The sequence below is a fragment of the Panicum virgatum genome, chromosome 1K (genome assembly GCF_016808335.1).
Source record: "Panicum virgatum strain AP13 chromosome 1K, P.virgatum_v5, whole genome shotgun sequence".
NCBI classification, from domain to species: Eukaryota; Viridiplantae; Streptophyta; class Magnoliopsida; order Poales; family Poaceae; genus Panicum; species Panicum virgatum.
The window spans coordinates 54681711-54697895 of NC_053136.1; the positions used below are offsets into that span (position 1 = coordinate 54681711).

Sequence of the window (16185 nt, forward strand, 5' to 3'; positions counted from 1 at the left end):
GACCAATAATTTGACTATTAAATTTTTATTTTTATAATGCAAATTTCATATAATTGGATTCATAATCAAATATATTTTACAATGATTATAAGTTTATAATCAAAAGTGATATAATATATGATAAATAAATGGTCAAAGTGTTGTTTAGAAGACCGTGTCATGTTCCACCATGCCTTATAAACGGGGAAGGAGGGAGTAACACTAACCCGTGTGAAACGAAAAATCCATTTAAGTAGCCCCTTGACGGGGACCCACCCAAGCCGAGGAGAAAAGAAAAGAAAAGAAAAAAGCCGAAAGAGCAAGCATAAAAAACTATCTGGCGCCGTGTCCACCCCGTGCTTTTCTGCTCTCACCGCCCTTCCATAAATACCCCCTTTGCCCTCCACTTCATCTCTTCCGTCGTTCCTCTCTCCAACCTCCCTCCCCCACATACGATTCTTCACGCCAGCAGTAATCGCCCGTTAATCCCCTTCCAAATCCGCGATATTCCCAAGAATCTTCTCTTCCGCTCCTCCCATTGCGCTCCCTCCCTCACACTCGGATTCCTGCTCGCTTTCTCCGTCTCCGTCTCCCTCTCGGCCGTCCTCCTCTCCTCCGCCTCGGATTCGACCGCCGCGCCACCCCTCTTATCCTGCTCCTGCCGCCGCCTTTTTCTTCCTGCTTCTCCTGTCCGCCCGGGACTCTCTCTCTCCGCAGTTCTTGCTCTTTGCGTCGCGTCGAGGAGAGCGTGCCTTTCGTTCCGGATCGCGCGGCGCCCCCGACATGTGCGTGGAGGGACTGGAGGACGCAGGGAGGCTAGACCAGGACATCGACAAGCACGCCGGTTTCGCGGTGCGTATAGCCCTGCTCCGCTCCTCACCCCCCACTTTTCTAGGACTTCGTTGCTTGCAGTCCTCGTGATCTATTGCGGGTCTCGCTTGCCGGATTTCATGCTTTTCTTTGGTAGGCGATTCGTGCGGGTTTCCGTCGGTCGGGGCGGGATCCCTCAATCGATTGAGGATACGAAACCAAATTTCGCTGTGGTGGTTGCTTCCGGGTCGTTCTTTTCATGTTGAAATGCTTTCTCTTTTCTTTCGCTTTCTCTGAAAATCCGGACCCCAAGAGTGGAGATAGGAGAGGTTAGTTATTTATTGGAGCACCAATGGAATTAAAGAACTCCTGTATATTTTAGCAGTACTTTCCTCTCACACGCACTAGGTGTGACCAAGGTTAACCTAACCGGTGGGAACCGGTCCGGTTTGACCGGTTACCGGTCAAACCGGTCCGGTCCGGTTCCGGCCGGTACCCAACCGGCCAAAATTCAAATTTTAAATTTGAATTCAAAAAATGAAAAATTCCCAAAAAATTCCTAAAAATACTTCAAGGTGTGATGAATTTAATGGTGTCAAATTTTCTCAAAAATTCATTCATTTAGTATAGTTTGTGAGAATTTAAAGTTAAATCAAAAAAGAAAAAGAAAAAAAATGGGCCGGCCCATGAAGGCCCACCGATCAAACCGGTCAAACCGGCCGGTAAACCGGTCAAACCGGCCGGTAAACCGGTAAAACCGGCCGGTAAACCGGTTGCACGGGAGCGTTTGAATTTCAAACCGGTCGAACCGACCGGTAAACCGGTAAAACCGGCCGGTAAACCGGTAAAACCGGCCGGTAAACCGGTCAAACCGGCCGGTAAACCGGTCGGAACCGGTTGCACGGGAAAATTTGAATTTATTTGAATTTGGATTTGAATTCAACCGGTTTCCACCGGTTACCGGCCTAACCGGTCCGGTAAACCGGTACCGGAGGGCGGCGGTAACCGGTTTCCGGTTGGGAAATAAAACCCTGGGTGTGACAGGGAAGATGCTCTGAATTGTTCAACGGGGAGAAGTTTCTAGTACAAGTTCAGGTTGCGTAAAAATAATGTCTTTTTGGATGCCCGCTTGCCGACGAATTGTTGGTTTCTGCATTGCGCTGTTCCCCTTGTACTTTTGATTCTGTGACGAATTTATCAATTTGACCGAGCAGAAACATTCAGATTCAGTACTCCAAAATTCACACTGTACTGCTTAACTTGATTTACCTCAGATCAAAGTCAAATGCCAAAAAAGAGTGGCTTAGATGCTATTATTACTGATTAATTACTGATAATCCGCCATCTGATATGATGTTTAGCATGTACAGGTAGAATAATCAGTACTGGCAAAGTTCGGTTAGCACTTTACTTCTTCGTCAATTCAACAAAAAAGGGGTTTTAAAGGAGGCTCATGTTGTTCACTCGCCTGATTGGGCACTTTGTGGACAACTCTTTAGTGATCCATGTTCTTCTCTATAGCTCTCAAGTACATAATGCCATCTGATGACCCGTGGTACCTATTTGACCTTAATGGGGTAGCTTTGTCTCTTTACTTGGTAGTGATGTTGCAAACAGGAAGTGGACTATGGAGTGGTGCCCAAGAATGCACACCTGTAGACTTTACATGGCTCTGCTAATTAGCTGAACTGTGTGGAACTACTGGAGCATCTGCTGTCCTATCATATTGTCACAGCTGTTTGCTCCTTTGTCAAGTTTATATGATGCTATAATACTTTTATTTGAAAGACAGACAGGCTGCAAACTAGTGCGTACGTGCATTCTTGGGTGTTTTGTTTATGATTGCCCTCTCTAGAAATGGTTACTTGAAGCCTTTCTGTCCAATAATGATCTGCCTTCTGTTACTAACTTTGCACAATTGGACTTCCGTTCCTATGTCCCTTTCAACTAGCTGTATTGCTACTTACTATAAGTATTGTGTTTTCTTTGTGATGGTAACAAGTATCTCTAGGGATTTCCAGTTGTTGGCCAGGGGGGACATTCAGGGGTAGAATTTTTATTTCATCTGCCTTGGAGTTAGCCTCTTTGTTTTCTTGGTTTCTATATCGAATATCATGTAGCTTTTTATTATTTGTATTTCTTTCACCGTGTTCTAACCCTTTTTTGGATGATGCGCAGATGGAGAGAGTTTGTGAGAACACAGTGTCTGTTGATTTCAAGCAGAACTTTGTCCCGTTCATCCGGTCAGGGGAGTGGTCTGATATCGGAGGTCGTGATTACATGGAAGATGCCCATGTCTGCATCTCTGACATGGCAAAGAATTTTGGCTATAAAGCAGCGGATGATGAAGTAATTTCCTTTTATGGGGTAATTATCTATTCATTCTTATATTCCATTCCTACCTCGACAAGGAAATTATATGGCTTTGAGTTATTCTGAAGCAATCTTCCTTTTGTATATTTTAATGAACCCATGCTAAAATGTGCCTGCAGCATCGCGAAAATTTTGGTTACTGTTTGCGCTAACCCCTTCTAGCAGTACCATTAGAGAGTTGCTTCCCCAATGTTTCATAATTGCAGGAATAATGAAATATATTTTGTTTCTGTTCTCTGACTCACTTTATCTGCTATTCACAGGTCTTTGATGGACATGGTGGCAAAGATGCAGCCCATTATGTCCGCGATAACTTGCCACGGATCATTGTAGAAGATGCTGATTTTCCTCTTGAGCTTGAAAAGGTGGTCAAGAGGTCATTTGTGGAAACTGATAGTAAGTTTGCAGAGACATTTTCTCATCACAAGGGCCTTTCTTCTGGAACTACAGCACTTACAGCGATGATTTTTGGAAGGTATTGCTTCACATTCAACTCGAACTCTCTAGTTATGGTGTCATCCACTAACCCATATGATCGGAGATGCGAGTCCGATAAAAAAAATTAAAGCTTATGGTAGAGATTCAGTTCACTGTAGGTTTCTACCAGTTTTCGGTGCATGAATATCTGGGATTATTGGAGTTGTCTTCCTGTCAAAACACTTGAAAGGCATAAAAGTTTTCATCAACGGTCGAAACTTAGGTCATCACATCTGAAAATTTTCTCCTATGTTAGTATTTTATCCTCAATCTTAGCTATGCACAATGTTACAGGTTCCTGCTTTGCTGTGAGCTAGAGTGGACAGAACTCGTCTTCCTTAAAAAAAAATCTTTTTAAGTTATTGCCAATGCTTATTGCTAGCATATCTTGTGCAGGTCTCTTCTGGTGGCTAATGCTGGTGACTGCCGAGCGGTCCTTTCCCGGCGTGGCACTGCCATTGAAATGTCCAAGGACCACAGGCCATGCTGCATCAATGAAAGAAAGCGTGTAGAGTCGCTTGGTGGCTATGTCGATGATGGTTATTTGAACGGTCAGCTGGCAGTCACTAGGGCACTGGGTGACTGGCATCTCGACGGCATGAAAGAGATGGGTGAACCTGGAGGGCCCTTGAGCGCTGAGCCAGAGCTGAAAATGATCACATTGACGAAGGACGATGAGTTCTTGATAATAGGCAGTGATGGCATCTGGGACTTCTTCTCAAACCAAAATGCTGTGGATTTCGCACGACGGAAGCTCCAACAAGACCACAATGACTTGAGGCTGTGCTGCAGGGAGATCGTCGATGAGGCAATAAGGCGGGGAGCCAGCGACAACCTAACAGCAGTGATGGTTTCGTTCCACCAGGAGGCCCCTCCCCAGACCAGAGTGAACAGGACCGGCAGGGTTGCACGTAGCATATCAGCTGAAGGGCTTCACAACCTCAGAGTGCTCCTGGAAGGCCAGTGACGGCGCCATTGCCGCCAGCCCTGATGTTGTGCTACATTGCTGAGTGTTAATTGTAAGTAGTGATTTTCAGTATCTTGGTGCTGTTCAGCAACTGTCTGTCGACATGCCAGAGTGACTATTCTTGTCTGAGAATAAACCAATGAATCTGAGATCTCACTAGCTGATTGTGAGGCGCTGTGAATAATAAAAGTTGGAGCTAGGTAAGGACGAGTTAGCAGTGTGCATCCAGGGGGCTTTCGTGGCTCATTATGCGATGTTTTCCCCTGACCTTTTGTAAATAAAACCTTGCTGGGAGTATCAATGTAATCGAAGTAATGTTCTCTTATGCAATGCGTGCGCCCCCTGATATATGCGGTTCATGTTACTGGTGGTAAATTTTGTTATAGCTCTGGCAACTTTTGTCGGTGGTATAAGTTTATCAAACAGACTCTTCTCGAACTGAAAAATTCCATTATGAAATAATGATCATCCTTAACCAAGGATTTGCGATGCTGTACCTGTACTGATAGCAACTGAACCAAACAACCTGAACAAGATCTGACAGTGGGAGCTCGACAAGATTTGATTGATTTCACATGGTACCGTCCGGTAGGCCAAAGCAAATCGTCAAAATCAATCGGTTACCGATGCCACAGTTACTCTTCATGAATCATGATTACTGTTCGATTTGAGTTCAGATCCGACAGGCTACCGATGCTGCTCTGTACCTGCGCGTGATTGTGAACGTCGTGAGCCCGGTCAACCGTGATCGCTGCCCGTGCGCCGACACACCTTTTGATGCCAGCTTTGCAGCTACTAATCTTCAATAGATCTTCTCTCGATCTATCCCCTAACCTAGCATTAGCTCCTAATGTCTGCTCACTGACACTTATCCCCAAACTGCTGCACTCGCTTACCGGCGACATGGTTCCCTGACCCAGGTCAATGCCTCCTTTCTGCTCATGCTCTCACCTGCAGCAGGCTGCATTCTTTATCTTCCCCTCCCCCTCGAGACATTTGCTGTCTGGCCACGCGCATTCAGAATTCAGAAACAGCTAGACGCTCCGTCCAGACGAGCCAGCCCGGCTTACCAGGCGCGCGCGCTCGTCTCTTCTCCCCTCCCCGTGCGAGCTTTTCTCAAGGGACACGCGAACAAATACGCAGCCTCTGCCGATGAGCCGCAAGACAGGCGCGCAACATTCCAGGGGATGGCGAGACTGGACAGAGAACCGCTGGGAGCTTAGTGCTTGCAGGTTCAGCATCAGTGTACCTAATCCAGGGACCAGTGGCCTAAACACGGCCCAAATTTCGTGCGTGCGGCCTTCCGTAAAGGGCGACAGGGGTGGCATAAACTAAGTTAGCGTCTCGCATGGATGCGTCAGTTGACGACACTGGTTGGTACAGACAGCACAGCTTGTTTTTCTATGCTGTAGGTCTGGACAGCCCACTCCTGAATCCTGATAGACATGAGTACAGCAATCACTGGGATGGGGCCATGGTGGTGTTCTGGAGGGAGGTGTATAAGTAGGGCATGTCGTAGGTCAGATGGGTTCAGTACTTCAGTTCAGTTCAAACCACTTTGCCTGTTCCCAACTGAGCTGAGGAGTAAAGCGACAGCACTCGGTCTCTGAAGTGTCTTTGCACTCTCTCCACCGCACAAAGATGAGGACTTCCTTGCCATTGGCTGCCGCCGCCGTCTTCTTGCTTCTGTTGCTGGCGAGCATGGAGGCTGAAGCCATCAGATTGGACGCGGAGAGCCGGGCCGTGGTCAGCAAGCAGCAGCAAAATGTCAATGTAAGTCATCCTGATTCTTCAGTGTCTGAATCTCTGAATGAATATGTTCGTGCATTGGCCGTTTGGAATGGATGCTGACGTGCTTGCCTTCCTGTGATTTATCAGAAACCAGGCGAGAACTTGGCGCAAAAGGACGCTCCCGTTAAAACCTCAGCAGGCGAGAGCGAGACGAAGAAAAGCATCGCTGGACAGGAGCAGGTCAGGGCAACAGCACACAAGCTGCCTGAGTTCCACGAAGACTACTACGGCGCCAGTGTTCATGAACCTAGGCACCACTGAGCGACGCAGTCTTTGGCCGCTCGATCAGTTTGTTTGTTCCCTTTGTGCAAAGAGGAAATAGGATAGGTACTAGATTAGTCAGCAGCCGTAGCAGGCTGCCATAGCTACTTTATTCTGAGCTTGATTAGCGAGCGACAATCCTTTTTTTTTTTCTCCTCTTCATCTCTTGAAGGGAAATGTAACAGTTTTGATGCGCTAATGCTTGGCAAAGCCAAAAAGAACTCAAGAATCAAGATGCTGTCAAAGCTAGCTTGTCCATGTCCACACTGTCATGTTACTGCAGCAGATAACGTTGGATAGCTGTGAGCAAAAGCTTGTGCATGCACTACTGAAAATCGCAAGATGCGGCCAATGCGATTAGCATGCATGTTGGCACTGCAGATAACACCAGATGTGATGATTTTTAAGCAGAGTTCCAGTAACTTCTGTAAGGCCAGGAATTCATTCATCCATAGCAATAGAAATTCGCTGAGCAGAACAGATAGCAGCAGACAACAAGCAAGCCGTACGGACTCTTTCCTTGTTGTTGTTGACACATACATGCTTTCCAGGCCGAAATGTTTTTTGTGGCCTGCTGGCTGCTGAGTGAAGTGGTGAGCTGTGATCGTCGGCAATTGGTCGGCGGTTGTAAATTGGCGCGCGCTACCGACGCGCACTCTGCTGGTAATGCCCTCAGGCCAAGGGGTGTGTGTGCGCGCGCGCGCGCGCGCGCGCCAGTAGGCGACGACACCAACTCCACACAGGCGGAGCCGTGGTTTGAGGCCGCCGCGCCACCGCCGGATAAGCTGCAGTGTTCTTCGCCGGGGATGTCCTTTCTGTCCGGGCCGGACTAGAGTATTCGCCTGGTTCCGTCACATGCCTAATTAATTATACTATCTATCATCTGATAATTGGGGGCTGCAGAGCAGAGGATGTGGTACATGACGTTCTCAAAGGCCAAAAAAAGGAAGGTTAGAGAAAGAATTGTGTGCCCTACATTGCATGGGTGAGCATGAATTATTTAGCTGGGTAAAGTAAGGGCTGAGAAAAAAAATACTGAACAAATATGCGTTTTACTGTGCTAGTAGTACCAATGAGGATTGGTTTCGTGAGTAAGATGAGCAATCACTGAGCAATACGTGTGTGAGTAAGATGAGTATAAATCAAGCAGTATATATATGAAGGGATTGTGCGAAGCTTCTTTTTGTGGTAAAGGGTGAATGCCAGCCCACGGGCCACGGCCCAGTCTTGCGGCGTCGTGGGTTATGTTGGGCCTGTTCCGCGGGAGGCCTTGTTTCCACGACGCGGGGCCAACAGCACTGAGGTGGGCGGGTTCTCGGCCCTGTTCGGATGCACTGTCTCAAAGCCAGCGCGCCCAAGTAGCCGGAGTCCCAGTCGCCGGTCGCCGTCGTCGGCAGTTTGGCCCGGGTGTCCGCTTCGTCCTCTCCTCCTGATTTGTTCTGGCGGTCGCTTTATTTGCTTCCCGTCCCGGTACGTAATGTAAACCATCCATCATCCGCCCCACCTCTCTCACGACGTTGATACAGCACACACGCGGTGTGAGGCAGGCGGACTGCGACGTACGGCCCCCGTCCCTGTCCGACACGTTGTGCCCAGCCCAGGCTTACCCAGCCCAGCCGACGGAGCAAAGGAGGCAAACACCCTACCGGCCTGCGGTCCTATACCAAGCCCTTGTTTAAATACTAAACAAGGAACATAAAAGCTGTCACAGGAGTAGCGAGCGGAGAACCCACACATGGCGCTGTTCACCGTGTTTGGCTGGTGGGTAGGCCTCCAGACCTACAGTAATTTTTTCTCATACCACTCCAACTTCAGCATCCAGCCACCAATCAAGTAACAGTGTTTTTTTCTCACACCACTGCAGCTCCAGTCTCTAATTTCAGCCTGCCGAACGCGGTGGTTGTGTTGAGTTCCTCCTCGCTGCCTGCCCAACCAACTCCCCGTTGCCATTGGCATAGCCGTTGCCAACCCACCGCGTCCCCAACAGCTACTGTACAATACTAGTGTTGCACCACGGGGGCAACACGCATATGTTGGTTTCGACTCGTCTAGGCTAGCTACAGCACAGCTGTGGCGGAATGTTCGGGCGGACCACGGACGTGGCTGCACGTGGTGCGTTCCTCTGAACCCAAGAAGCTATAGACTCGTGCTCCTCCTGGCCTCTTGGGCGTTTATATATATATATATATATATATATATATATATATATATATATATATATATATATTAGGCCTCCTGGGCGTTACGCTCAAGTAGAGGTGGTAAGCGTTGGATGGAAATCATTGCATTTCTACCCGTTCTGCCCTTCTGAGATGTGAATGCTGAAGCACTCAATCCTGACACACGCCGCTATGTTTCCCCATTTGGTAGAGGGTAGGGTAGTAATTTCCGGACAGCAGTTAACAGTTCTCCCTCTCTCTGGGCGGGCAGTTTGGGGAGAACACGCGCGCTGACAGCGAGCACTAACCAACACAAATGCCCCGCGCCGCCCCCCAGAATCCCAGATCTCTGTCCCTGTCGTGGCACCAAAACCAAATCCCATTATTTGTTGGACACCTCTAATCCCAAAGGGGAGGCGAAAATCCCGTTAACCCCAGGGCATTCCCCGGAGGCGACGAACAGCCCAGGGCAGGGGTCACAAGAGAGGAGGCGGAGGGACGAACGAAAAGCTGAAAAGAATCCATCTCTTTCGTGCTCCTACCCCCCTCTTCCGCCTCAAGCTTTCCTCCGTTCTCATCTTCTCGGGGTGGGGGGGCGACAGGCGGTGCGATCTTGTTGGGTTCACGGGGGGGGGGGGGGGGGGAGATGGGGGCGCCGGAGAGGTGCTCCGCCGCCATGGCATTGCCCGTTCCCTTCGTCCGCCTGACGCTGCTGCTGCTCGTCGCCCTGCCATTCTGCGCGGCGCATCCCGGTCCGGGCTTCCATACTCATCGCGAGTTCCAGAGGCCCGCGCTCGACTCAGGTTCTTGTCCCTCCCCTTCTCGCGTGGCTTGTTTTTACTTTCACCTGGTTCGTTGCAGACAAAAAGACTTGCTTGTTCTTTTTGATTCAGTGCGGTTTTGCGTTGATTTCGTTACATCACACAGTATGCCTCTTGTTTTCAACAATTCTTAAAAAGAACATTAAATCTTTTGTTTACTACTGTAAGATGCAATAAAAGATCGAATTCTTCACGTGGAACGGTCCACAGATTTTTCTAGTGTGCTGTGGTCCTCAGATTTTTATTCATCTGTTTCTTGTCCTTTTCTTTTGCTCCTTAGGTTCTTTCTCCAAAAGAATCCTATGTTTGACACTGCCAAATTTTGGTTCTCGGTTATGTGCGCTGTTGTCTATCAAATCTGTGCCCATCTCTTTAACATAAAAATGATACTGTATCTTGCTTATGCAAATTACTTAAACCTTTTTCTTATTGTCGTGCCACTGCATTGCTTATTTCACTCTTAGTTTTGCCTATAGCAAATCGTTTTTTTCTATGGACACCTCGGTTTCAACTTATACTGTTTCAAATTTACCCCTTATACTGCATCTGCAGTTCCTTCAGTTTTATACTGCTTTGTTGCTTTCGGTACTAAGTGTTTTAATGGTCTGTAAGAGATTGTGTGACCGTTTCTCGTTTAAATTTACAATAATTGAGTTTTTACTTACCAGCAGACATCTAGCCTTTACATACCAGAATTTTAATTTAAAGAGTACATGAGGAATATGGCTGTGTTCAAGTTAGCCTCTTGATCAGTGCCTTACTGATTCTGCCGAAAATGTCATAAACAGACTAGCGAAAACATAGTTATAGTTGTATTAAACCACCAGTAAAAAATGCCTATTTCTTGTATTCTCCGGTTGAAAGATTGTTTTTTTGGTTGCTGGTGATTGTCTGTGTGTGACAAAGAGTTCTAACTGTCAAAGCAGATGGATTTGGCTTGGTGGCAAGGAGATCAATTGCTGAAGCTCCTGCTGACATAAACATCACTACGAATAGCTCCTTTGTCTTGGCAGCAGATAGGACGTACCGCAGGGACCCCTTGAATGGTTTCAGGAAATATCCAGGTGGCTGGAATATCAGTGAAGTGCACTATTTTGCTGTAAGTCTTTTGTTTCTGAAGTTGCATCTCTATCATCTGCTTACATTTGTTGCTTGCATTATTTGATATTCGCTGCTCTAATGTTTTCTTACCTTGGTTTGTAGTCTGTTGGATATACAGCCATTCCCCTGTTTGCGATTGCCCTGGTGTGGTTTGTGTTCTTTTTTCTGGTTATGCTTGGGATTTGCTGCCATCATTGCTGTTGTCCACATCGCAGTTACAAGTATTCTAGAACAGCATATGCCTTGTCACTGATACTTCTAATATTGTTCACTTGTGCTGCAATGTAAGTTCAATTCTTCTATATTGTGGCATTTTCATGGGTCCTTGCATATATTTTGAGTTGTATATACTGATCAAGTTTCACTCGATGCTACCAGTGTTGGATGTGTTATGTTATATGATGGCCAGGGCAAATTCCATAAAAGCACAACAACTACTCTGAAATTTGTTGTTAGCCAGGCAAATTATACCGTTGACAACCTTAGGAACCTATCTGATAGTTTGTCTGCTGCAAAGAAGGTTGACATTGGGCGATTCTTACTGCCTCCTAATGTGCAAAATCAAATCAACGAAATTCAAGGAAAGTTGGATTCATCAGCTAATGATCTTGCAGTTAAAACAACAGATAATGCTGCAAAGATTAAAAAATTGCTAAACCAAGTGTAAGTGTTTTTCACCCCTTCTCATTGAGGTACTATCTAAGTGATGCAACTGATAAGAGAATGGATATCGTGCACGTGGTTAACCAATTTTATTTCAGGCGGATGGCTTTAATTGTCATTGCGGCTGTAATGCTTCTTCTGGCTTTTATTGGCTTCTGTAAGTACTCTCTATTTTTTCATACTGGCCAGAAATTGGTTGTAGTTCTGTAAACACATATGCTAACATAGGTAACTCTTGACTTCATCAGTGTTATCCATCTTTGGGCTGGAATTCCTTGTCTCCGTGTAAGTTGTTGTCTTTGTTTTTTATCCTATTTTAACAAACCATGGATATCGTTCACTTTTCCCGATATTTTTGCAGCTTGGTGGTTATTGGATGGATACTAGTTACTGGAACATTTATCCTGTGTGGTGTCTTCCTTCTGCTGCACAAGTAAGTATTCAATGTCACATCACCCTATGTTCCAAACCTGCACTGTTAATATGTGCAGGGACAATTAGGTTGATGTGTTGCTATAAGTGTTTTTTCACTGAGTTGCAGACTTGCAGCCCCAAGCCCAATTAAGTTATCCCTATTTTATACAAACAAACCTGTAAATAACTACCTTATAATATACAGCCAAGAATATACAAAAGATCGGCGCATTTGGTTTTAGGCTTAGGCCTTTTAAATTAAAATCTGATCTTGTTTGGAGCACAGTGGCATGCCAATGATCTAGCACTTGCATCAAGTGATCAACAGCCCATGTTTCTAGACTGCACGTACAGCCTGGTACCAATTTGTTTGCAATTGCCTATCCAGTGTCATCTTGGACTTGGGCTGCATCACTGCATCACTCTAGGCCTTGTTGTCTGTTATGATGCCTCTGATCCAATTTCCCTATTACTTGAATTGTTTACTGTTGTTTTAACCCTATACATCTTTCATGCTCTCAATCACTTGTAAGGGCTTAGTTTGTAAATGAATTGTAGCTACCGTTTTGATTATATGTTACATCGCGTTGCGCTAGGAAGCTTTGTGTCAAATCATGTACAGCACCTTTATCTTTCAGTTGTAGACAGCAAAGTATGTTCTGTTGTAAACATCATTTGTGTGGGAACAAATTATGCATTTTATTTCCAAGTTAATGCTTTTTGCTAGCGAAACTGGTACACGATTGTATATTGACATGTAAGATTTGTCTGTCAGTAGTAAAGTTGCAAAACAAAGCTGGAGATGCTGGAACCTCTGCATATAATTTTCATGGGATTTCTACTTTTGGGGAAATGTCTACCCTCTTAATGGTGACCTTTATGATTAAATAAACAAGTCCCATTTTTTATTTCAACATCTATCTTTTCTGTGAAAACAGTGTCACGTCAGATACCTGTGTTGCAATGGAGGAGTGGGTTGCTCATCCTACCGAACACACTGCCCTGGATGAGATTATCCCTTGCGTTGAACCTGCCACAGCAAATGAGACCCTGTATAGAAGCAGGCAAGTCACTTTCCAGCTAGTGAATCTGGTGAACCAGGTGATCACCAACGTGTCGAATCAGAACTTTCCTTCTCCTCCTCCGGTAGCAACGCCTTTCTACTACAATCAATCGGGGCCATTGATGCCGCTGCTCTGCAACCCATTCACACCTGATCTGAGCAACCGCACCTGCACCAGAGGAGAGGTTACCTTGGACAATGCAACACAGGTAAAACCAGGTTAATCTTTTTCTCCACTGCACAGTGTAATCGCAACATTTTGGTGAGCACCCAATAACATTGATTCATGCCTTGACGGCCTGCATAAACTGCAGGTTTATAGGAGCTTTGAATGCCAGACCACCACTGTCTCAGGAGCCGAGATTTGCACCACGGTGGGCCGTGTCACCCCCAGGATCTATGGCCAGATGGCGGCGGGTGTGACTGTGAGCCAGGGGCTGTACCAGTATGGCCCTTTCCTCATTCAGCTGGAGGACTGCACCTTCGTCCGCGACACATTCACCGCCATCAATCAGGACTACTGCCCTGGCCTGCAGCGGTACAGCAAGTGGGTGTACATCGGCCTGGTGATGGTCTCGGCAGCAGTGATGCTGTCCCTGATCTTCTGGGTGATCTACGCGAGGGAGCGGCGCCACCGCGTGTACAACAAGCAGTTCATCGCCCAGCACCAGCCATACCCGGTGGAAGACAAGCCGGCCCCTACCGCACCGCACGCTTGATGACCGCGTTCCCATGCCTGTGCATACTCCTTGCTAGTGGTTTTCGTAATGTAGATCGCAGGACCCTTGATTGTTGGTTGCTTGCTGATTTTCGTAGCCGAGGTTTATGTGCATTTTCGTATTGACGGTAGCTGCATTTGTGGCTCGAATTTGCAGAGGTCAGACAGACTTGGTCTGAACGTGTTTCGGTTGGTTGTGTTGGGATTGGTCATTGGTGGTGTACTGTACATACAGTCATGATCTGGAAGAGCTGCATGGTCGTCAGTTTGCTTCTCTTTCCTGCATGTGTATACGCAGCATTGCTGTTGCCGTGTCATTTCCAATTATCCATTCGTTGGTTCTAGCTGAGGTTCTCAATTTCTCATCGCCGCACGATGTTGGGATTGTCAGGTGGTCAGGCCGTCAATGTATAATCAATGTGTATACGCAGCATTGCACCGGCCACCGGGAATATTACTATTTCAGCATGCTACAGGAACCTGCCACGTCGCTTATGCCTCTCAAGTTGAGGACCGGCGGTGGGCCAGAGGGTCCCGATTCCAGGTAAGGCCTCATGATGAGATGGGCCGGCATTCTTTAGAAAAAAAGATGGGCTGGCAGGAGGCATACATACGTTGACTGCTCGTATGGGGCCCATCAAAGCTCCATATGCGACTGTGATGCCAGTATACCACCGGGAAGGCGAGAATCCTTTATATCTTGCACAATTTCTTTTTCAACCTTTCTGAGATTCTTGCAAACAACCATAGCTGTTGGATCCATATTCAAACCATAGTTTCCTCTCCCTACAGCCTTCCGCTCTCTCTCGGCGCTCGCCACCGCGGGCCTCGCACCGCCATCCACCACCTCTGCGTAGCCTCCCTCCGCGGGCCTGCCGGAGCTCCGGTGCCGCCGTGCCGGGGAAGGTGGAAAAAATATTGAGATTCAATACATTCAAAATATTGGTTTAATATTTTTCAAAATTCTGGGTCAACATTTTCAAAATTCTGCATATTCTCAATAAAATATTGAATGGACCAGACCTTGGTTAGTTTCATGGGTGAGTTATTTGACCATCTTTTCAGAGATACATAGGAGCCCCCGTATGCCACTCTGCCGGCAGCCCCACCCCGTTTGCGGCAAACCGGGGGCCAGGGAAGAAGGCAAGCTCGCCGGCAGACCGCAAACCCAATGCTAGAGGATTTGATCCCCTTCCGATCCAACAGTCTCCAGCGCCCCAGAGTCAACTAGCCTCGCCACCCAGTGGGGATAGGATTAGGTTCACCGCACCTGCAGTTTTCCTGCAGCCTGGACGTCTCCACTTGCCCTGGTTGGTAGCCGCCGCGAGCGACACTAGGGTCCCGTTTGGGAGGGCTTCACCGGCGGCTTCACGAGCGGCTTCAGGTGAAGTCCTCCCAAACGTTTGTTTCAGGACCGGCTTCACGTGTGAAGCCGGTTTTGAAGCCGTCGGCGGCTTACACAGGCAAGATGAAGCCATGAAATCGTGGCTTCACGCGGCTTACACATCAATCTAACAAGTGAAGCTGTTTTGCCAAACATTTTCTAAAACGGCTCCAACTCCACCAGAAAAGCCGCTCCATCTGAGGAACCAGAGCCGTAACTGTTTTTGGAAGAGCCGAAGCCCTACCAAACGGGACCTACCTCGTGCCTGGAGGCTGGAGCATGTGCCGCAGCGAGACCCGCAGCTTCCGGCTTCCCGGCGGCCGCGGCATCCGCACCATTGCTAATAAGTGCAAATGCTGTGCCTGCCCCAGAGTCAACTGGTAACCACGCAAGATTAATGACCGGTTCCAAGCATGCATACACAGAGGGCAGCGCAGACTTGCACCTGCAGGACAATAGGGCGAATCCTTCTTCTCGGCAGCCAGTCCTGACCTGTGACTGGCGCCTTGCCCGTCGTCCAGGACTCCAGGCTTGATGCACACCTGCACATGTCCGCGTCGTGGTGACTAGGCGCACAGGGCAATGCTGAGCTGATCGAGACGAAAAGGCACGGCCTCGGCTAATGGCGACCTGACCTGGACTTGCTTCGCGTCTGATTGTCTGATGTGTCTCGGTGATAATCCGGGCTCTGCGTTGCCACGATCCCGACTGACCAGGGCGTATTTAAAGTTTTCAGCAACTTTTGCCTTTTCCCGTTCGCAAAGTGCAGTGTTGTTTCATTCACCAACAGCTGTGCAGAGTTTGATGATTTATCTGCTCGCTCTTCGTGCTTCGGCGTGCCGGTCGTACATGTGAGAGGAACCAGCCCAAGTTAATCTTGTTTAATCAAGTCATCGTCCATTGATCAACTAGATTAAAAAGTACCAACTCGGTAGTCTTTAGAATGTGTCATGAGCACCGCCCAAGATTTAAACACATTCCACTCACACAACATGTGAACATCATCGCACAAGCACAACTGTATATAGAGTTTAAATTACATAAAAGAGGTTCAAGTACAAGGACATCATGTTTCAGAGTTTTGCAGCGGATAATTCTACGTCGCTTCATTCCATACATAGTACAAAATAAGAAGGTCAACACTATATGCCGATAGTGGCCTTCTAATAGCCACCGGCCATCTACTCCTCACCCGCACCTCCGT

At 47.4% G+C, this 16185-nt stretch overlaps 3 protein-coding genes across 3 annotated transcripts; all 3 read left to right on the top strand.

Annotated features, from left to right (window-relative positions):
* Nucleotides 1-374: 374 nt before the first annotated feature.
* On the top strand, nucleotides 375-4936 carry LOC120645194 (probable protein phosphatase 2C 27). Its single transcript, XM_039921970.1, has 4 exons — nucleotides 375-831; nucleotides 2968-3156; nucleotides 3426-3637; nucleotides 4036-4936. Exons 1-4 carry the CDS (start codon nucleotides 763-765, stop codon nucleotides 4604-4606), a joined length of 1041 nt encoding a protein of 346 aa, XP_039777904.1. The 5' UTR covers nucleotides 375-762; the 3' UTR covers nucleotides 4607-4936.
* A 1185-nt stretch (nucleotides 4937-6121) lies between these two features.
* LOC120658010 lies at nucleotides 6122-6907 on the top strand. The gene is made up of 2 exons (XM_039936211.1): nucleotides 6122-6379; nucleotides 6485-6907. Exons 1-2 carry the CDS (start codon nucleotides 6248-6250, stop codon nucleotides 6656-6658), a joined length of 306 nt encoding a protein of 101 aa, XP_039792145.1. The 5' UTR covers nucleotides 6122-6247; the 3' UTR covers nucleotides 6659-6907.
* Nucleotides 6908-9119: 2212 nt separating this feature from the next.
* LOC120645203 lies at nucleotides 9120-13877 on the top strand. Its single transcript, XM_039921980.1, has 9 exons — nucleotides 9120-9620; nucleotides 10565-10737; nucleotides 10842-11023; nucleotides 11118-11402; nucleotides 11501-11559; nucleotides 11651-11687; nucleotides 11764-11835; nucleotides 12755-13088; nucleotides 13194-13877. Exons 1-9 carry the CDS (start codon nucleotides 9464-9466, stop codon nucleotides 13596-13598), a joined length of 1704 nt encoding a protein of 567 aa, XP_039777914.1. The 5' UTR covers nucleotides 9120-9463; the 3' UTR covers nucleotides 13599-13877.
* Nucleotides 13878-16185: the final 2308 nt, after the last annotated feature.